Source organism: Strix uralensis, chromosome 1 (assembly GCF_047716275.1).
Source record: "Strix uralensis isolate ZFMK-TIS-50842 chromosome 1, bStrUra1, whole genome shotgun sequence".
Lineage (NCBI taxonomy): Eukaryota > Metazoa > Chordata > Aves > Strigiformes > Strigidae > Strix > Strix uralensis.
The window spans coordinates 4,041,322-4,063,156 of record NC_133972.1 but is presented as its reverse complement, the minus strand read 5'-3'; the positions used below and the strand labels follow the sequence as shown (position 1 = coordinate 4,063,156).

At 49.8% G+C, this 21,835-nt stretch overlaps 1 protein-coding gene across 2 annotated transcripts in view; it reads right to left on the bottom strand.

Moving 5' to 3' along the window:
* Positions 1–21,835, bottom strand: part of KLHL18 (kelch like family member 18) — a 29,765-nt gene that overhangs the window by 5,314 nt on the left and 2,616 nt on the right. Inside the window, exons 2-9 of one of the 2 annotated variants that reach the window (XM_074870696.1) lie at positions 10,540–10,670; positions 10,226–10,366; positions 7,766–7,964; positions 4,003–4,163; positions 3,577–3,713; positions 2,410–2,647; positions 536–640; positions 134–245 (exon numbers count right to left, since the gene is read on the bottom strand). In XM_074870696.1, coding sequence (XP_074726797.1) covers positions 134–245; positions 536–640; positions 2,410–2,647; positions 3,577–3,713; positions 4,003–4,163; positions 7,766–7,964; positions 10,226–10,366; positions 10,540–10,670 — 1,224 coding nt within the window. The remainder of the gene's footprint in view (positions 1–133; positions 246–535; positions 641–2,409; positions 2,648–3,576; positions 3,714–4,002; positions 4,164–7,765; positions 7,965–10,225; positions 10,367–10,539; positions 10,671–21,835) is intronic. The other variant, XM_074870783.1, reaches the window with a different exon arrangement.

The window sequence follows — 21,835 nt, the reverse complement described above, 5'->3', positions numbered from 1 at the left end:
TAAAGACCAACGGCACTTTGGGTGCACAGGAAAGGGGCACGGAGCCTTCCCAGCCCCAACCTGACCTTTCAGCTACCTGCAGTAAGTTAATTCCTGCAGGAGGCTCGCAGGAACACACACCCCGCAGACTTACGCTGTTGAAGATCTGCAGGCCGTCGTGCCCTCCCGACACATAGATCCGGCCCTCGAAGACGGTGACTCCAGCGGCGCTGCGGTTGGAGCTCATGGGGGTCACCACTGTCCACCTTGCCGGGAGAGGGGAGAGGTTAGCAAGGGTCCCCAAAGATTATCTCAACTCGATCGGATTTTCTAGGCTGCGTTCGGCAGCTCTCCTTTCACCACCTACTTTATTTAAACCATGGTTTTGCTCGCTTGCATCCAGGTAAACTTTCGCGAGGAGGGATGCTGCTCCGCTGTCAGCATATAAAGGCTTTTCCACATTGTTTATCGTGTTTCCTTTCCAGCCTGGACACCCAGCGGTGCCACGGCACCACCCCAGCAGCAAACTAGGCTTTAGGGCATGAAGAGCTCTTACTTGTTTGTTTCTGGAGAATAGGACTCCACGGAGTTGAGGGATGAGTTTCCATCGTACCCGCCACATACGTAGATCTGGCCATCCAGCACCACCGTTCCCATTGCACTGCAACGAAGAGCAGGCCCCCCGTGAGACGGCCGTAGGTGCTGCCACACTGTTCAGAGCGAAATCTGCACAGCCTGCCTCGCCTCCTGCACCCCACCCAACCTCCTCCTCTTCCCCTTGCTTCACCTCCAGGCTGCTCAACCGCTCGATCCCACCTCTGAGCCTCGCAGGTTATGAGAGATGCCCGTGGCATGAGCACACCCCCCCTTTTCCTCATCAAAAGAACTAAATCAAAACACGGGGAGAAAATCTGACCCAGATCATGGGTCAAAATCCCAGCAATTCCGGTTTCCCATGGAGGATCTCCCCACTGCTGCTGGTCGGAGGGGCATCGCTGCGCAGCCTCAGGAGAGCCACTAATTGCTGTCAAACGTAAAGCTCGTTAAATCAAGGTGCCTGACCCTGTCACTACACCTTGTAAATCACCTCTTTGGCTCAAAAAGGCTATAAAATGGGACAAGAGACCAGAATCCCACCTCAAAAAACGCAGTCATCAAAGCTTCTCATCAAACTTGGCAACGCAATCCTCCGCGATAAAACCCCAGCGCTGCAGCTGGAGCCGAGCAGTTTGTGCAGCGACTGACATTTTCCTCTGCACAAGAGCACCCGACGCCCGTTCTGCTCGGCTTCAAGGCAGAACAACCCAATCGTGGAAGAGAAACTGCCTCTCACTGTGGGAAAAGCTCCCAGGAACCTCACTGCTACGGAAAAAATGAGTTTTTCCACTATAAGAGCCTTGTGCCCAGGATTTCACATACTCGGCTGCTTGCAGCGTGCTCTTCCCAAGCTAGCAACATCTCAGACCACAAAAAAAAAAAAATAAGCCAGATAAACCATTATGGTAAAGAAGTGCTGCAAAGCCTGCAGGAAAGCAAACGATTTAACAACTCTTAGCGAGCGGACGTGAGCGCAAAGAAAACTGCAGCAGAAACCCCGGGTGCCAGGAAGCAGCTACCGTGTTGCAGCGGGGAGGACAGGACGACCACACAACTTATTAGGTGGGATTTCAAAACACTGCAGGGAAAGCTCCCAAACCCAACCACAAAGTGGTCCCTAGGCTGGTCGGGAACCGCACAGCTCTGTTCATCAAGGACAAACACCTTCTGCTTAGCTGGAAACCCCTCTCCCTGGGTGATAAAAATACTCCGTTCCTTCCCAGCTGTGATTCTCTTCTGCTTTCTGGGAGGGAAAGAAGATGCCAGTACTAGACAGAGATGGTAAAATGTATTTATTTGACTCCCAGCAGCACAGGAGTTTCCTACACGGGGCCTGCCGGTGCTTTACCCACCATCTAGGATGACCACATGCAGAAACGGGGCTCTGACCACCTCCTTTGGGACTGCAGTTCAAACCCTTTCAGACTTCACCAGCAGAACCCGATCACTCTCTTGTAGTTTGATTTCACTCCACCAAAATTGAGAGAACTCCGTAGCTTACAGCCCACACCGCTCAGCTGTTTTTTTACTTACTGAGGTTTTAACGGCTCCCCTTGTAAATCAGCGCTCTGATGCACAGCTATAATTTTGTTGAGCTGCTGACAGTTTTCCAATTTTACCAGCAAGCAGTGCCCAGAATCAGCACGAGTGCCCTAAGCGCAGCCAGGCAAATCCCACCTGCTTCCATACGGTTCCACTCCTCCTTTTTCTTTTGCTCCTTCCCCACACATAAATTTTTTATTCGGCATCCACCACCTCCAGCCTTCCTACAACCTCCTTTTTTTTCCCCTCCTGCTCCAAAGATCCCCTTCCCACTGAGCGAGCTGCACATACCTTCGCTTGCTGTTCATACTTTCCACTTTGGACCAGGAATCCATCTCTGGGTTGTACACCTCCACGGTGCTCAGCCTCAGCTGACCATCGTAGCCGCCGATGGCGTAGAGCAGCCCGTTCACCACCGCGACCCCGACTCGGCTGCGGGCCGTGGTCATCGGCTGGCACTTCTCCCAGCGGTTGGCAATGGGATCAAAGACTTCCACCACGTTCAGCGAGTCACCTGCATAAAAATTTGCTACTCAAATTAAAAGAGGGAGACCCGGTAAAACACTGTTTTAGCAAGCTTGCCTGTAGCGGAGGCGCGCGAGGGAGAAGCGGTCGCTGCTCTGAGCCCAAAGATGGGGCTGACACAGGGACTTTTCCTGCTCTTCTCTGGGAAAGTGGCCAAGATCTCACACGTCCTATTCTGGGCTCTCAGATGTCCTATTCCAGCCCCTCAGCTCCCCCACCAAAGCCATGTCAGAGGCATCTCCCAGTCACATCTCTACTCGCCCGCAGTGAGAGCCTGCTCTGAAAAATTCCTACTGCACTCCACAGCGCAGAAGGATTGTAGAGCGTTTCAAAGCCTACCCGTGCTCTGCACCCTAAGACAAGTCCCAGGCTGCGGCAGCGGGACCTCCGCTGACCTCAAAGGGGCAGCAGAGACCTGCCACATCCCCTCTGTTGGTGTCACAGCCGCCTGGGAAGGATAAATCTCTAGAGGATAAATCAGCCGCGCTGTGGCGAGGCCCACGAGACCCTCCAGCCCAGGTTAACCAGGCTGAGGCCCCAGCAGACAGTTTCACAGACGCTTTCTGTCTCTTTTTTACGCTACGGCTAGGCTCGTGCAAGCGCACTGTGTCTGCATGTGTGACCCCAGAACCCCAACGACATCACCTAGACACCTCCAAGTCCTGCCTGTGGCTATAGGCAAGGACACCATCCTCAAAACGCCGATTCTTTCAGATAAGCAAGAACGGCTGTCCTAAATAAACCTGACCTAGCCAGGATTTCCAGCTGGAAGATGTTGCACTATGGGCACAGCCACTGAGCGCTTCAGTGGAAGGGTCAAAGTGCCGCACAGAGGAGGAGAAACTGCTCAACACTTTACACGAGGGACGTTCACTGTTCCACCCAGTAAACTACGCTGCTCTCTGCACTGCGGGGAGCGGATATGCAAGGTACCTGCTGAGTTGAGTCCTCCAACAGCATAAATCAGTCCTGCAATCGAAGTACAGCACCGAGGACGGGTCTTGAACGCCGGGAGGTGTGGCCGACGCTCTGGCATGAGGTGATAATCTTTTGCCTCATCAACTAGGTCTCTGAAATCAAAGCCAAATAATTAAAGAGCGTGGCTGATACGATGAAATCCGACTATCTCAAGTCAGATGCAGATTGAAGCAACCGACTTTCCCCCTCCCGTGGCCAATATTTCTAGAAGGCAGGTTAAAACTGGGGAAGGTGCTTTGTTTTTTTGCCACGTGAGGTGCTCTGTCCGCAGAAAGAGAGAATTTCAATCTCCAAGACTGCTAAACCACATCCCTGCTACCTCTACCCCACCAAAAGCCACCAGCCCCTGGGCAGTTTTCTAACGCCACGTCCAAGGCTCACCTGCATTTGTGGCAGCAGCGGACCAGGTCATCTTGTTGCACGCGGTCAGTGAGAAACTGGGGTCGACAAAGGGGGAGGCGGATTTTGGACAGGAGCTCAGGTAGGAACGACTCTCTCTGGTCTCGGTCATACCGTATCCAAGCTAACGCAGCTTCAAACACCTGCCGGAAGAGAGGCATGGGAAGTTGGAGCTTTGGGTTGTTGGTTTTGCTTTTTTTTTCCTAAGTTCCTACTGCTGCCAGTTGTCCAATGGGAGAGAAACCAAGTATTGACAATGATCAGTTGGTCGACACACTGGAGGGCAGGGATGTGCCATCTGGAGGGACCTGGACAGGCTGGAGAGGTGGGACATGCAAACCTCCTGGAGTTCAACAAGGCCAAGGGCAAGGTCCTGCCCATGGGTCGGGGCAATCCCAAGCACAAACACAGGCTGGGCGAGGAGTGGATTGAGAGCAGCTTGTGGAGAAGGACTTTGGGGTATGAGTGGATGGAAAACTGCCTGTGAGCCAGCAACGTGTGCTTGCAGCCCAGAAAGCCACCGTGTGCTGGGCTGCACCCAGAGCAGTGTGGGCAGCAGGGCGAGGGGGGAGATTCTCCCCCTCTGCTCTGCTCTCCTGAGACCCCCCTGCAGTGCTGGGTCCAGCTCTGGGGGCACCAACAGCAGAAGGACACGGACCTGCTCGAGTGGGGCCAGAGGAGGCCACGAAGATGCTCGGGGGGCTGGAGCACCCCCCTGTGAGGACAGGCTGAGAGAGTTGGGGGGGTTCAGCTGGAGAAGAGAAGGCTCCGGGGAGACCTTAGAGCGGCCTCCCAGGACTGAAAGGGGCTACAGGAAAGGGGGGAGGGACTCTTGATCAGGGGGTGTAGGGATAGGATGAGGGGTAACGGTTTTAAACTGCAAGAGGGGAGATTCAGATTAGATGTGAAGAAGAAATTCTCCCCTGTGAGGGTGGTGAGGCCCTGGCACAGGTTGCCCAGAGCAGCTGTGGCTGCCCCCTCCCTGGAAGGGTTCAAGGCCAGGTTAGACGGGGCTTTGGGCAACCTGAGCTAGTGGAAGGTGCCCCTGCCTGTGGCAGGGGGGTTGGAACTTTAAAGTCCCTTCCAGCCCAAACCATTCCAGGATTCTATGATCTTCCCCTGATCTCAGATGACACGTGTTCAAGACAGAACAGTGATGCTCTGTGTTGCACCGGAGGACTCTCCTGTCACCTGATGCTTGGGTGGTTCGGCTTTGGCATTGCTCTCTCTGCCCCTGACTTAGTCTGCAATAATGCTGCTCTGTTGTCCCATGGGATGGTACACTTAGTTTGCAGGGAGATGAGGGAGCTGGGAAGAGAATTTTGGTAGAGAAAGTGGGACAGAATGCAAAAAAATGGTTATTTAGTGTCAAAAGTCAGCAAACTGGGGAAGAAGAAAAGATATGGTGGTGCTCTATGAAAAACCAGAAGTCAGTTTTGATGAGAGGGGTCCATCTGTCAGCTTTGGGTAACTACACAGTAGATGTCTGGAGCTGAGCTGGTCCCTCCAGGCTCCTTCACAGACACTGGGAGAGGCAGACCTCTTCAAAGCACCGCTCACGTGCCCCGTTTTGGATGACTCCAGATTACAAAAGGAGCCCGCCGACTCGTTTAATTGGAGACACGTACTCCTTGGTTCACAGGACTCTCACAGTTAAAGGCCGAGCTGGGTTGTCTTTCTACCCTCTTGCACTTACACCCAGGTGACTACACCCAAGTCCCATCACCGTCACCCAAGGCAGAGCTCCCACTGAGCACGGTGTCCCCAGCCGTCGCACTGAGCGGGGTCACACTCCAAGGCCAACGTCACCCACCGCAGCCTCATTGCTGTTCACAGGTTCAGCTCAGGGAGCTCACAAACCCACAGCGGTCTCCCCTCTGCTGCAGAACTGGTCACTGTGGTCACGGCTGCCAGCTCGCAGGATAGCTGTCCTCTCAACCAGATTACACACCCACTTCGGGTGGTCTTTTATTGCAACCGGTGGTGGTGGAGAAAACTCCAGCAGGACCAGAACAAAATTATGAACTTCTTTTATGGTGGAGATGTGAAGTCTCTCACATCACCATTCCTGAGGCTTTCAGTGCAAAAGTACTTCTTCATCAGCACCACGGTGAGCTTAGAATCACAGAATCCCAGAATCATCTAGGCTGAAAAAGCCCTTGAAGCTCCTCCAGCCCAACCATGAACCTCACCCTGACCGTTCCCAACTCCACCAGATCCCTCAGCGCTGGGTCAACCCGACTCTTCAACCCCTCCAGGGATGGGGACTCCCCCCCTGCCCTGGGCAGCCCATTCCAACGCCCAACAGCCCCTTCTGCAAAGAAATCCTTCCTAAGAGCCAGTCTGACCCTACCCTGGCGCAGCTTGAGGCCATTCCCTCTTGGCCTGCCGCTGGGTCCTTGGCTCAAGAGACTCCTCCCCCCTCTCTGCACCCTCCTTTCAGGGACTTGGAGGGGGCCATGAGGTCTCCCCTCAGCCTCCTCTTCTCCAGACTCAACCCCCCCAGTTCCCTCAGCCGCTCCCCATCAGACCTGTGCTCCAGACCCTGCACCAGCTCCGTTGCCCTTCTCTGGACACGCTCGAGTCATTCAATAGCCTTTTTGGAGTGAGGGGCCCAAAACTGAACCCACTCATCGAGGGGCGGCCTCACCAGTGCCGAGTACAGGGGTGAGATCCCTTCCCTGTCCCTGCTGGCCACGCTAGTGCTGATACAAGCCAGGATGCCATTGGCCTTCTTGGCCACCTGGGCACAAAAAAACCCCGAAAACCAAACTTACTTCCACTCTACAAGGTGCTTTATGACCAGCAAATGAGCTGCACTGCACTAAAACACAGTCACTTCTGAAGAGGGGGCTAGCACCTGTCAGGACACGAGGAAATGTCACCAGGGACAGACTCTTTGGACTCCTACCTGCTCCACAAAGGATCCACTTGGAAAAAACAGCAAGAGACAAATTTGTGGTATGATATAGCAACGTGGCTGGAATGTGAAGCAGGTTCCCTTCCCTGCCCATTTCAGGGGTGTTTCAGACAGCCTGATTAACAAAGCACATTCCTACCCTACATGGAGATAGCTGTAGGTCTGCTTTTCATTTGTCACCTCCTTAGGAACCTCCTCAGAAAGAGCAGGACAGATTTCCTGGCTCGAGGACAGGCTCTGTTCTCCCGCAGACTGTCAGCCCACCACTGACAGATTCTCAAGGCTGTTGAAACATCTCAAGGTTGCTCAGCCACGCTTTGTTTTTTTTCCTAGGAACAAGATAGTCTAGAGGAGCCTCTTGATGGCAAATTCAGTGGAACATTTGTTATAAAATGCTGCAGCGCTCACAGAAAATTCTTCACACCTCAGAAGTACTTGTCTGGACTTGTACATGAGTTCTGTGAGGAAGGGCTCCCTGCTACTGCCCACACCCTCAGTCCCTCCTCCCCAGCACCAGCCACTTATCAACAGTAAGGGGCACAGCTGAAGGGTCTCAGGATCTGTCACCGATGAATCAAAACACCTTAAAACAATGTTTTGCAAAATCTATGGTCTGAGCAAGGTAACACTGGCAGCACAACAAGAAGTGGGGCTCAGGCAGTCACCACAGCTCTGTCTAGCACTTCTTAGTGTCCCCACCATGCCAGGACACCTTCTCAGCTTCGTTCACACCAGGAATAAGGCCATATCCCATTCCACTCCCAAGCCACCAAAAACCCTCTAAAGGAAAAACTACCTCTGCTGGGACCTGAGCCAGGTACACACCTGCTCTTCAGACTTCACGTTGAGCTCATCCCTAGAAACGAGCTCCAGGACGTCTTCAAAAGGCAGCGCCAGGAACTCTTCAGACATGGATACCTCCACGAAATGCTGATGAATGAAGCTGTTGGCAGCGTCGTAGAGCACCGCACACATCATCGTCTCTGCAAACTGCCGCACTCCCAGACAGTTCTTAGGGTGAAGCCTGGGACAGAGGGGAAGGGGAGAGCAAAAGTAATGTCAGTTTAACGGAAGGATCGAAAGAATTACAAACAGGTTCAGTGGAGCAACACAAGCCTCAGAGGATACGTGATGCGGGGAAAGCCACAGCTGTGTTTTCTTCAGTGGTGGCAGGATCCAGCTCACCGATGAACATACCTACACAGAGATCTGAAGGTGAATCCACAGCAGAGCCAGAGGATGAAAACCACAACTTAAAAATGTCCCCTCAGACCTGCCAAGGAGCCAGTGGACAGACTCAGCTGGCTCTGCGTGATGGCTACAGGTTGTCAGTTGAGGGGAAGCGAGAGGCTCTGCACAGCAATCCCTCCCTCCCACATCTCGGGGTGCCTGGGCTGTGCATCTAGCACCTTCTTTTTAACTCCAGTATGGGACAAAGCTGGAATCAAGCACATTGTGCAAATACCAACCATCAGTCTCTGTTTTTCATCTTACGTCTTTTTTAAGTGCTACAGAACAGCATCTGTAGCAGCTTCATAAAGCCATTTCCTGCGATTAAGAAGGCTTTATCCCCAAAGATGCTTTTGCAGTTGGAGGTCAGACAGTGAGAACCACCGCTGCAGATCCCGGCCTCTCCCCAGCACAGACAAACAGCCACTGCATAAAGCTGCGCAGTGGCACGCAGAAGCTGGAGAAGATGTTATTTGCCACAACCACCTGCCCTACACAACACGTGTCCTTGAACACTCCTGCCCAAACAAGAAGCCCTGCCCAGTACAGGCATGTCACCGTTCAACAAGAGCCGACAGTTGTGTTGTTTTGTGGCACTAATCACCAGATACTAAACCAAATGCTACCTACGAAGGGAAAACACCTTGGGCTCTGATGGTTTCAATGTCTAATGGTCTGCAAAAGCCAGGCCTGGCTGTTGACAGCGTGTCCACAGAGGACGTGACATCGCTTGTGTCCACTGTGGGGACAGCACTCTCAGTGACTGCCCCACGCTGTGCTAAGAGCAAACACACAGCACTGATGGGGGGCACTTTCATGCAAGGATGGCTCTCAGGGCTCACACAGGCCTTGGTTACAGCACTATAGACCTGTCTGTGCACAGCGGCCTAAAAATATCCCCGGTCTTAATTCCATTTGAGAATGAGAGCTCAGTGTGCATGTTCCAGCTCTTCAGAGCAGTCAGAGTCCACTAATTTTCTTGTTATTAACCAAAGTGACAGTTTGCAGGCTCAAATCTAGGATTTAACTTAGGACACCTACTTGCTCCTAGCAGACCTGGAAAAACCATGGCAGCTAAATCCGAGAAACCAAATCACCTTGCTTAATCTATGTACGGATACAGCTACCTAAAGCTAGTAGGGACTCAAAAATCAACACAACACATCTCTTTCCAGCTTGGTGTCATATTCAGCACCTCAAATAAAATGTTTTTGCAAGAAAAATGAATACTCTGTAATCTTACATAACCTAATTTTAAACAAACTGCAGAAACTCAGGATGCACAGGAGACTGAAAATTGAGACATCTTAAACACGGAGGAAAAACATTTTTTCTCCCCAAAGCATGGTTTTAGGATACCTCTATTTAGAAATAAAGAAGAAAAACTGGCTGAGATATTCCATGTATTTGGTAGGCATGTTTAATATCACACCACACAATACACTGAACAGCTGCAGAGAAATCAAGCTAGGGAAGGGAGGGGGAATTAACCACGTAAGACTCCCTGGCACAATCTGAAAATGTGTGTGGTACTTTTCCAAAGAACAGCCCAGCTTTTCCGTCTCCAGATCGTGCTGCTGGAACAATCCTGAAGCCAAACACCAGCGAGGGAACTGAAAAACCTGGGACCAATTTAAGGCTCTGCCACAGCTTCCTGTCCAGCTCCTTGGCCGAGTCCCTTTGTTCTTCCCCTCTTACACACGCAGCAGCGGAAAGGGTAATTACTGCGAGGATGGGTTCGTTAGCAGTAGAGGCAGTCACGCACCACTGTGATGTGCAACCGGCTAGCTAACTCTGAACAAAGGAAATGTTCACTCAGTTTTGCTCTAGGTATTAATTCCCATGGCTTGCCAAGGCCTTATACTGTGCCCCAGCTGCAGCATCTCCTAAGTCAGAAAAGTTATTTTATAGGCGATGAGAATGGCGAGTCCTGGGAGCCAGACCTCCTTATCACGCTGGCAGGAGACATCCTGCTCCCTCCCAAGCCAGACACAGATGATTAAAACCTTGCTGCTGTCAGGGAGCAGCAAGCGTAGCTAAAAGACAACCCCTTACCTCTCTCTGAGGAAAGTGCAACAAGCATCTTTGATATTCTGCAGCTGAAGGAAACTCGCCCCCATCAGCAGAGACTGGACATTCTGCTGATCTATGGCCAGGTGACCGTTGTAGGCAAAGTTGATCAGAGCCTCAAGTGCACTAAACAAGGGGGAGAAAGGGCAGAATTTATTGACAATTAACCTAGCAGAGGAGACTACTAAAAGAAAACCTTTTTCCATCGCCATTCACCCAGAGGGTAGGCTTTCAAGCCTTGCACGTGCAACAGCGAGGCCCGCGGAGCGCTCGCGGCGCCTCTGGATATGGGGCGTTACCTGGGATCCATCCCCTGCATGACAATCTCATCCTGCTTGCACTCCATCATGTCGTTGGTGAACATGGCGTGGAAGTAGGGGATAGAAGCTGCCAGAACGATTCGGTGAGCGCTGAATTTATGGTCCCCTACCTAAAAGGAGAGAAAAGGGGAAGGAGGGAAGATCAGCACATCCACCACCAACCGCATGGTCCAGATAATTCACTGTAGCACAGCTCCGTCAGCCCAGCAGTAACCGAAAGTTGGCTGAAAGTTGGACAATTTCCACTTGCAAACAGGGCAGCAGCCTGTCTCTTAAATTCAAACTTTTGAATCCAGTTTTCCAGCCTCATAAGCTGCCACGGGCGATCAACTGGGCAATGATAACGCAGTATTACAGCCCAAGAGCAGGTCGTCTCCTGATGGCTAACAGAGAACAGCCAGGTCCACAGAACCACGTGTTTACACGAATCAACTTGGTATTCAACTGCACGCACAGGTTTCAAGTCCACATCTGCTTCCCCCAGCTGTTCAGGGCAGAAAATGCTCACCCGTGGCCCCACTTCAGATAACGCACTGCTCTTAAGAGCTGGCAATCACCGATCCCACGTCACCCGTCTGACCCCGGGACACCCCGAGTACAGTCATGAAGGCTCACCCTGCGTCCTGGACTGCAACTATTCTGCAGAACTAAAAGCTGCCCTTTTCCTTAGCTCTTCCTCTGAACCGATGACCGGCTTACAGGTTAAATCCCACGTGCTTTTCTTCTCGGCCAGCCATCATGTATGCGCAGAGCCAGTCACCTTCACTATAACCTAGAGGCTCATATGGGCTCATCATCTTTAAATCTCTGCAGGTTCACTTTCACCAGCTCTGCTATACCTGCTCAGATCTATCTCCTCTGAAGAGCCTTCCTGAGCTATAAAGCGAGGCTTGGAAGGGGCTTCTTGCGTCTCCGATTCCACTTCTCACTCCTGCAGATGTTACACGGTATTTTATCCTCTCCTGAATTACACAGGTCTTTGCTCTGATTACTTCCCTTTGTTGGTTCTAAGCTTTTTTCCCCCCTAATTTCCAGGCTAACCTGACTCACACCAGTCTATGCCCATCTGAGCTTGCACAGAACTGCCTTTTTTCCCCACTTAAGCAAGATTTTCCCATTTGAGCTTTGTTTTGCTGAGACAAACAAGCTGGCACAGAAGATCCCTACTCTCCAGGTCATTCAAGAAGCCCTTCTCTTCTCCTCTGCACTTTTCTACAAAAAGCTTCATCACCCTTTCATGTCTAGGCAGCTTATTAACAAAAACGTTGTTTGCATTCGGGGTTTTCACGGTTCCCAACAGTGCCTTGCCTCTCCCTCTAGGCCCAGAGCTCTCACACCCAGTAAATACAACTTGCTGGGAGTTTAGAAAGCAAAATTCCTGGCACATGAAAAAAAAAAGAACTGGGCACTACACAAGATGCATAAGCAAGTGGGACTTTTTTTTTTTTCCTTTTTAAACAAAAGCATACTCAGCTGCCACAAATGCTGTTTACAAGATTTTTTTAAAACCAGCTTGACCACCCAGCTGCTCGCCGTGCGTGCCTGCCTGCACAACGACAAACATTCAGCGTGTGGTCAGCTCACGGCACTGTGTGCCTCGGGTGCAGGGGCAAGCCTGCTCTGCCCGAGCTTCCCAATTTAAAGTAGTGCTGCAAACATCCAGTCAAACAGCTTCCAAGACTTGCTCCAGCCCAGCAATGGCAGGACTGCTTTTGGAGAGCCTTGTCTCTGTCCTGGTCAGCTTAGGCGTGGCCTGAACCCCTGCCCATGCTGCCCACTGTGCCTGGATTCTCCTGCACAAACCCCGCTGCTCTGGATTTTGCAGAGTTCCCAACGCCCAGAGCAAAAGCAGCGAGTGCAATGGCACAGACTGTTACAGCTCATGGAAAAAAAACTCATTTATACACTTGTACGGTGACTTGTTCGCTCAGGATGGGTAAAGGTCAGTATCAATCTCTTCTACTAACCCAAAACCACATGTAAGACACCCCAGAGGCTCCAAGACTTGAGAGCTGTGCCACAAATACCAGCAAATACTCAGCTGCTCTGTTCCCTTCTCTGCTCACTCAGTCATTAATTTAGCTCATGCTTTACCTTCACCTCCTGCTCTCCTGTGCTGGCATCGAGCAGGAGCCAGACCCTGGTGGGGACAGAGGCAGGAATAAGAGGGCTTGTTTGGCAGACGAGGGCTACGATGTTCCAGGAGAGAATGGGATGAAGCAGAAAAGAATAAGGTAATGAAAGCAAGAGGATGGATATTTTACAGCAGCAAGCTGGTAAGGACAAGCATGGAAGTTAAGACAATAGCTCTACCAGTGCTACAGCAGCAAGGCCACGGTCCCTCAACATGAAAAATCATCGGCACGTGTGCATGCAGCGGGATGGGGAATCTCTGACAAAAGAAGTCAAGACTGCTACGACTCACGAAGGAGCCCACGGTCAAAGAGGGACTGAGCTCAAGGCGACAAGCCCCAGTGCCATTTAAGTAACAAATATCTGCAGAGCAGGGTCCCCCACCCTGGCTTTACGCAGCCTCCCGTAAGTGAGCGCAAACTCTGGTCTGGCCTCTCTAACACAACAGGTTTTAAAATGCTGATAAATACCCCGAGTTTAATGAGAAAAGCCCGTAAGAGGAAGGAAGCGATTCAAGAACCTGCGCACCGTTGAAAGCTGACAAAACCTCACTGTGCCAAGGGCTGGGGGTTTTCATTTCCTTACGCTGCATGGCTAACTGCCAAGTCGAGCACATGTGCACACCAACAACTTTGCTTCTGTTCATCTCTCCGCGTAAGCGAGTGACCAAGGCGCTGCTCGTGAGAGAAGCACAAGAGGTACAGGATTAAGACAGGTAAAAAAGGAGATTTAGGTGCTGAAGCTATTTTGTTTGGGACTTCTCGCTGGGGAAAAGTTTACATCTGACCAGCCACAACCTGGTTGACCTCCATGACTAACTCGCTGCTCAGCCTGTCCACGTTCCATCCCCGAGGCTCAGAAATGCCAGACCTGCTCGGCAAGCTCCGGCGCTCCCCAGCCTGTTCCTACCCAGTGGATGAAGCCACTCCACCAGCTGTGCCCGCAGCAGCTGCTCCTGGCCCAGCCCGACGAGGAATAAACACCGGCAAAGCCAATGAAATGGGTCTCACAATTTACATACCCGAATGCTGTACCTCTCGTGCATCGCACGTGCCGCGCAGAGCTGGCAGAAGCTGCAGGAGGCCTCACGTAGCTTGGTGGCAGGACCTGGCCTGTCCTTGTCACTTCGCCAGCTCCTCGCTGCCACACGCAGAACAAGGTCTAAGTGTTACCGGTGTCATTTTGGAGCTGGGGGATAGACACTGCTGCTAAAGCAAGAGATACATGCCCACAGATGAAGCCTGCAGCACAAGAGAGGTCTGTTCCTTCTTCAAAGGCAAAGGGCTGATTAAAAATTCCAGGCTATTTTCTTTCATATGAGATGCAATTCTTTATTTTTTTTTTTCTGAAAATGTTTGCAGCTAAAGGGCAGAGGAGTGCAGTGCTGGAAGTCACCAACTAGGAGTGGCCTGGAGCATCCAGCTTCTACAGAGCAACCCCTTCCCGGGTGTCTCAAACATCCCAAACCACAGAAAAGCTCCATTTCTGCTTGCAATATTTCTCTGGCTTGAAACAAGGTGAAAGAACGAGGCCTCATCTCTCTAGAATTTTGAAAGTGCCTGGAAGGAAGTCAGTCCAATTGCAATACTTTGGTTCAATATATCTCTTAACTACAAGACACGTTTGGAGGAGTGTTCCCATCCAGGCAGCACAGAACGTGGCTGAGCATGCAAGAAAAACATTTTAGTTGCATTTCATTTCCACCCGAGAACAATTTGCCAAAAGTCACAGCTATACAAATGCCATTTCACCCTTTTAAAAACAAAAAGCATTATTAAAATTGAATAGGCACCCATTAAAATGATACACCTGCTTCAAACGCATAGCGATCCCCTAGTTCCAACCAAAGTTAACCTTATGAAGTTAATACCAATTTCAAAAGCAAGGTTATATTTACTCAAACAAGTCTACAGCGTTATCCAACAATAAGAAAAAGCCCTCTGTTTTGGAAAATAACTGTAAAGTACAAAAGCATCACCAGCTTCAAATTTGTTTTTAAAACAGATTTAGTTTTGAAACAATGGGTCTGTGTGTTGAATAGCCATCTGCACCATGGTTAAATTCACCGATTTCAGTCCCTGGGATTTACGCAGTCTGCTGCACCCCGGGATTTCCCAAGCCTTGAGCAGCTCAGCAGCGCTGCTCATGCTTCCCTCTCGGCTGAGCACAAGATCAATCAGAGCTTCCCACGTCCTCTGCCAGTGCTGCATTTCCCCACGTGCCATCGTGCTGTCGCTCTGGGCAGTGATGAGGGACCACAGCACAGAGACAGCCACTGGCAACATCGCTGCTGAACCAGACAGATACTGTCTGCAACCACCTGCCCTTTTTCTTCCAAGGCGTTCAACACCGCAGCTCCAGACCTCTGCATCCTGCTCGCAGCACAAGCCCTTTTTTTTTTTTTTTGACCTTCCCTCTCTGATGGATGCGTATATTAAACTGCATCTCCACCGCTCGCATTTCTCCTTAGGAGAGGCAGAAAGGGATAAAAACACAAGAGATGCTTTAGGCTCTAAGTCCAAATACAACAGATTTTAGCACTTAGTCCGCGCTGAGCTGAAGCTTTCCACCGCGCTCCAGTTTCAGGGCGGCTTCGCCATCACCTCACCCCACCACAGGCTGCTGCCAAACAACCTTATTATAAATAAGACGCCTGGCTATTCCAAAAGCAATCATTTATAGTCAATCAGCAAGATTCCTAACAGGTTAATGAGAGCTGTATCATTACAGGGATGAAACACCTTGTGCCTGGGCAGCACCACCCTTCCGGCTCTGAGCAGCGACAAGGGAGAGGATTGTTCCCCCGGTGCGGTACTCGCCCTTCATTAAGGGAAGGGTTTCACCTTGGGGAATTAGCAGATTAACCACACTAGGAATGACCCTGCACAGGCAAGGCAGGGTTTGAAGTAACCAGTTTGTTTTGGTTGCCCACAGAGAGAAACCTCTGTGCAGGGCTTGACCTCCTGTCCCGGCTCGGCCCTCATCTATGCGTGGGCTGCAGCTGGATGGTGCAGATGAAGCCACGTAGTTCACAACTGCTTCCCTGGCGCTAGTGCTCGCCTGACCTTGCCATTCTGGGCAAGAAAACGGAAAGAAGCTGTACAAAAAAGGGAATAATTTTCTGCTGTCGTAGCAGGGGAAGGGGGAAGACTGGGACCAGCCCCTGTCAGCAGCGAGATCCACGGAGCTGCATCAGCAAAGAGCTGATCCCCGCCGTGATCGCCAGCAGCTGAACAGAAACTGCTTCCTGGTACTGGACAAGACAAAACCTGCAATTCCTTTTTTTAAAACTTATTCCTGTAATGATAGAGGGCCCTCAGGGAGATTTATAAATTGGGAAGCTATCATTATGTTCATACCATCAGCACTTAATGGCAAGTCCTGAAGGAACAACTAAATTTCTTGCTGCAGGCAAAGGACAATACCTGTTTTTCCCGTAGAAGATGAAAAATACGTCCAAGGATGAGCACACAGTGCATGTCCCCTCGATTCATCCTTGTGTCTGTCTCTGTGCTCCCTGTCTCCAGAGCCAAACGATCTCCCTTCCTTATGACCAAATAAATATGCCTTCCTACGCCTGATGGAGTCATGCTACGCTCACATAATGCCGAAGCAAAAAGAGAGCATGTACTACTTGATATCATTCCACCCTACCACAGACGGGCTCCCCCTTGCTCAAAATCCATCACAGCCCTGCCCACTAATTCCAGAAGTACCAGCAGAACATGAAGAAAATACAGAAAAAGCTTTGTCTGGTTGAGGAAAACCCCATTTTTGTCCTTACTATGTGTGGCTGGCAGGGACAGTCTGCCCAGTTCCCGTTTTGATTTTATGGAGCAGCTTGAACTTGGCCATGCAGCCTTTGGAACTGGCTGCCTTTTCCATCCGTATTCAAAAGCTGTCTCAAACAAATGATCTTCCTTTTTATTTTATATACTGTATACACTCCAGGACTGAGTTGTCCAAAGGGCAGGATGCCACCAACCCAGAGAGCTGGCATCTCCGACAGCAGCAACAGGATTTTATTTCCTACCTGGTGTCATGGGGCAAACGGCCAAGAAATGGCTGTAAGTTGGGATGTCACCCAGTATTTGGCCTCCCTCGCTCTGTGTCATCATGGGACATGCATCTAAATTGGTCTTGGTTGGGGATTTCAACTTTCAGCTGAAGGTAGAAGCCCTTGTTTGCAAGAATAGACTGTTTCGTGGTGATACCTGCAATGTTGGAGACATCAGGCGCTCCTGTTGAGTTAAACACAAATCAGGGCATTTATCTTTTGCTTGTGGAGCCTGGAGTTCAGGACTGTCTCCAGGCACAAATGAAACCACCTCAAACTTAACCATATCCACATCGCTAAGTGAGATTTAGCTATTTATACAAGCACCAAAAAGAGAAACGCCCCAAGAACTCCACATCAGCGAGCTCACTGGGAAGAGGCTTGAGGATAAATCCTTCGGGCAGGACTGTCACCCCTTTCACCGCCTGAGTGGAACACCTTACCTTTCACAAGATTTCCCCCTTTCCGCAAGGATGTGCTATTTTACAATACATCATTTTAGGTGCCTTTCTTTTAAGGGAAAAAATACTGTTTGCAAAGCATCCTTTCTGACCACAAATATCGCAGAATTCCCTTTCAACATGTTCTCTAACTGGGTAATAAAAGGCATGCTCTCCCTTACACTCCTCCCACATCCACAAAATGTTAGCAAGTTCCAAGGTACAATGAAGCTTTCTCCACAGAAAAATGCTGTAGGTGTCATAAAGGCATCTCTTGTTTTCACGGTATCATTATCCTGCATAGCTGAGAAGTCTCTCGAGTTCTCTGCTGCAAAGATCTTCTCAAAAAAAAAAAAAAAAAGAAGACATCTTTCCTGACATGACATTGGCATTCAGGTCACAGAGAGGCCGTAGGAGAAATTAAGCTAGTGTCCAAGCCATCATAGCAAAGTTTTGCTAGGTAGAAGATAATGGAACAGTAAAGTTTAAGAGATCTTGCATCAAAATTCAGGCGTTGAAATAAATACCCTTCCTCCCCACCCAAAGAGCAGCTGGACGAAAAGTGAAAGAGTTTAGATCAAACTTGGCATGGGCAAAATCAAGAGACTGATGCCATTAAGTCAGACATCCTTCTGGTCTAGACTAATTAGAGTCCTGCTGATATAATGGTAACTAATTGCTTTGAGCCAGAAAAGACATCCCTTTTGCATGTACAACAAACACACGTTCCCAGATAATTCACTTCCAAGTCAGAGGAGCCCAACTGCCTTGCCGGACCCCGGTCCCTCCATTTCCCACGGGGACAGGGAGCATCCCGAGGGGATCTCCTCCAGCCCTGCCCTCCTTCACGCTCCTGAAGGACTGGCAAACCCACGCTTGAGGGTAACTCAACAGCTGAGGGCCCCTCCAGCCACAGGCACCCCGGTTCCCTGCCACGTTCCCCCCAGCCTCTTCACAACAGCAATCCCAAATCTCTCCTCTACTCTGACAACCCCGATGGCAACACAGAGAACATCCAGCCTCTGCTCTGAACTCATCCCACAGCATCCTGCTCCTAACTGGGCACAGAATATCTGCCAGTGCCCCTGCCAGACACCAGCTTAAATACCCAGGTCACCAAAGCCCACCTGAAGCTGTAGGACAACTTTTGCTTTAAGGAGAAGCAAACAAAAACCAGAGCAAGTGGGTTTGGAAGTCAGACAGGAAAGTCTTTCTGCCATGCTCAAAGAAACAGAGTAAAAAGCTCAGTGCAGAAATGTGTGGTTTCTGCTAACGCTTCAGGTTTAACGTCTTCATAAAGCGCTAAAAATACTCGTCTTTTATATAAGGGGAACAGCACTGATGCTAGCTGAGAACTCGGGTGAAAAAACAAGTCCAATCGTAATCCAAAGTAGCTCGTTACTGCTGCATGACAAGATTTAAATAAGATCCTTAACCTAAAGGTCTCACATGCATAACAGATTATCTGTTTTTTAAATCTACCAGCTCCTCAAATAAAAAGATATTCTTTCTCCTACCAAGCTCGTTTTCCTTAAGGATCTCACAAACGTGCTCAAACATCTGCAGAGCAGCCAGGCCCAGGGTTTTCCAGCACCCTGCCGAAATTACGCACGCAGCCTAAGCTGTCTGGAATTCCACTTATCTGCCATGGCGGGACAAAGGGAGGCTCCTCCACCTCTGCGTCTGCTCGGCAGGCAGCAGCTCTCTCGGGTGCATCTCCTCGAGTTTGGGGGGCTTTCGAGTTAACAGTTTGCTTTGGAAAAGCTGTGGTTGGAAGGGGAGGAAAGCCAACAGGACTCTCAGTTGTCAGACCGATTCGGATTGTATATGAAACAAATAATATAACCTCTCTACAGCTTGGAACTATTTTAACTTGCCAGGCTTGTGTTATTTTTTCAGAGACTTTTCTAATGAGAAGTCTTGAAGTTAGTCATGGAAATATGGCATTCGAGTGATCCAAAACCAAATGAGGAGCAGCACAGTAAGAGGAACTCACATTAACTTCACTCTTTGAGGATGTGGCAAGACACAAACCTTCTCTCTTTTGACAGAGGTTTAGCCGAGATCGCTGGAGGTGCCAGCCTGGCACTCGGTTCTCCTCTGGCTCCGGTCGCAGTGAGCAGGAGCTATAAGGAACCCAAACTTATCAATGAAGGGACAGGACGAGTATTGCTTCCCTGTTTTATGAAGCAATGCAGTTCACAGGCTTCCAGCAAACCACTGATGTGTCCCCAGAGAGCACTTGTACCTTGGCCTAAAGCGAGAGGCAAACTCCAGAAAATAAAGCTGCCCAAGCAGCTTTCATCTCGAGAGGGTATTTGTCTTCAAAACACAATGTTCAGGAAGAGCACAAATACTGAGTAGCTTCTCTTCTGCAATTAAAAAGCAGATCAGGATCTCCAGCTCAGGGACTAAACACCTCCAAATACCTTCACTCATCAGCGAACTGAAATTCTTCACACTTTTGCGGCAATTATTTGTGAGCTCCAAAATGCTTTGAGTACACACATGCGTAGAAAAAAAGACTGCAAATCCACCATAAAATAAGTGGGAAAGGTTCTGCTGTGCTATTGCTTGCAGGAAACCAAAGCAATGAGGCCCCAAACCTTTAACGCAGAGCTTTTCTCATCCAGTGAGCTTAGTAAGCAGCTAATTAATTTCTACCAATACGGTAAAATGAACAGCAGTGCTGATAGTGGAAATAACTAAAGACTCCCAGCTCATGTTTAGGCAGAGAGCGATGCTAAGGGTGAAATGCTCTTGGGAAGGAGGAGTTCTGGGGAGAAGCGGAGCAGTGCCTGGACAGGAGCACGACAGCACCGCAAAAAGCAGCCAGAAAACCATCAAAAGTCTCCTAACAGGAAGACAGCCTGAAAGAAAATGCTTTATATCCAGCTTCTGGGGGAAAACAGGTGGAGGCAGAAATCAAACCTCACTGATTTCATCCGAAAAACCCAGCTGTCAGTAACATCTGACCCACAGTAGGTTCTGCTCCACAGCCAGAGATGCCAAGCACATTAAATTTGAACATTTCCCTAGCACATATGTAGACTTTGCCACTCACAGCCCATTTCAAGCCTGAGAAATCTGGACAATGGAAGCTTCAGTCCATCACTGGAAAGCCCAGTTTTGCCTCAGATGCAGGGCGTGGGGAGGTGCGTGGAGAACAGCTGCTTCTCTGCTGGTTTTGCTGGACACCCTGATTTCAGAGCCTACTATCACACCTCAAAGTGTATAGATCAAAACTGAAAACTAAATTTGAAATAAGTTTACCAGTCTTCAAACTGCTTGACACATCCGTATTTGCAGCTAAAAGCCTCAAAACCCACCAAACTCAAAAAAAAAAAAAATTAAAGAGGTTTCCTTTCTGCGCTCTTGATTACTCCAGGCTTGGTGTTTCCCCGTCACAGACACAACCACCATCAGCTTTGCCAGCACCACCAATACTGGAGGAGGAGAGAAACGCAAGTCTCACCTGGAAGATTTTTCCATAATATTACCCTGGTCAGGTTAAACTGGCAAACAGGTTGTTTTTCTTAAACCAGACAAGGCCACGCTGAGACACAATCTCCTGAGAGAAGAGAGCAGTAGCAGAAATTTGGCTTTAGTAAGCAAAAATGCTACTTTCACCAAAGGAAAATGAACTAACCACAGAACAAGGTGTGCCTCCTTGCCTTCCCTCCTCCCTCCAGTTTACTCACATTTGTTTCTACCAAACCATCCTAAAATTATTCTTTAAGTAAACACCTCAGAGAGCTGCCAAAGGGAGATCGAAAGGACAGATGCCTGTGATGGAACATCTTCAAGAGGAGCTCTGACCTGCAGCTATTTAAGAGACAGGAATAGAAAAGGACTTTTCAAATCTGTAGCTCCCCCATCCACGCAGGAAAGGAGCTTTGGCTCTTGGTGAACACATCATAAGCTGCTGGAAAGACGCACAGCTCACTTACTGCCCTGTGAAACTTTGTTTTCACATGGGCAATCACGAGAAGTAGTGACAGATTTCCCTAAGCTGAGTTTGAATAATCGGAGCTCCAAGGGAGCCAGTCAAATCAGCACTTCGTGCTTTTAATCGCATCTAAAGCCAGCTGCCGTACGCTGCTGAGGCAGCACCATCTCCCGCAGAGCAGCGTGAGCTGCAGCAAGATGGTTTCTGAGAAAGGAGAAGAAATTCTGCCCCTCCTATTTACTGAATGAATGCTCGCCTGGCTTTACGAGGGGAATAATTAAAACAAACAAACGAGAGTGCCAACACTTCCTAACAATTTTAGGCCTGTTTGTACAGCAAACATTTGTGTGAGCAGAGAGAATCATTTACAGCCCTTGACCCCAACGCTGATATCAGTGAAGAGGCCACTAAAAACCTGAACTGTGCTGTGACAATGCTGCTCGCTCCCGTGTCAGCCACGAGCCTGAACGCTGGGCACATCAGGAGGAGCCCAACTTCTAGCCCAAAGCGGTGTTTGGCAGCTTTTTTTCCTTTATTGACGTGACAGTATTAGGATTTTTAAAAAGGGCAACCAGCTCACTTCAGTGGTGTGACACGCATCAGGACCCACTACAGTCTCCTTCAGGTATTGAGTTTAAACGCTTCTCAGTGCTCCTCCTACCTTCCTTTTGGGTAGGAAGTACTCAAAAGTCGTCC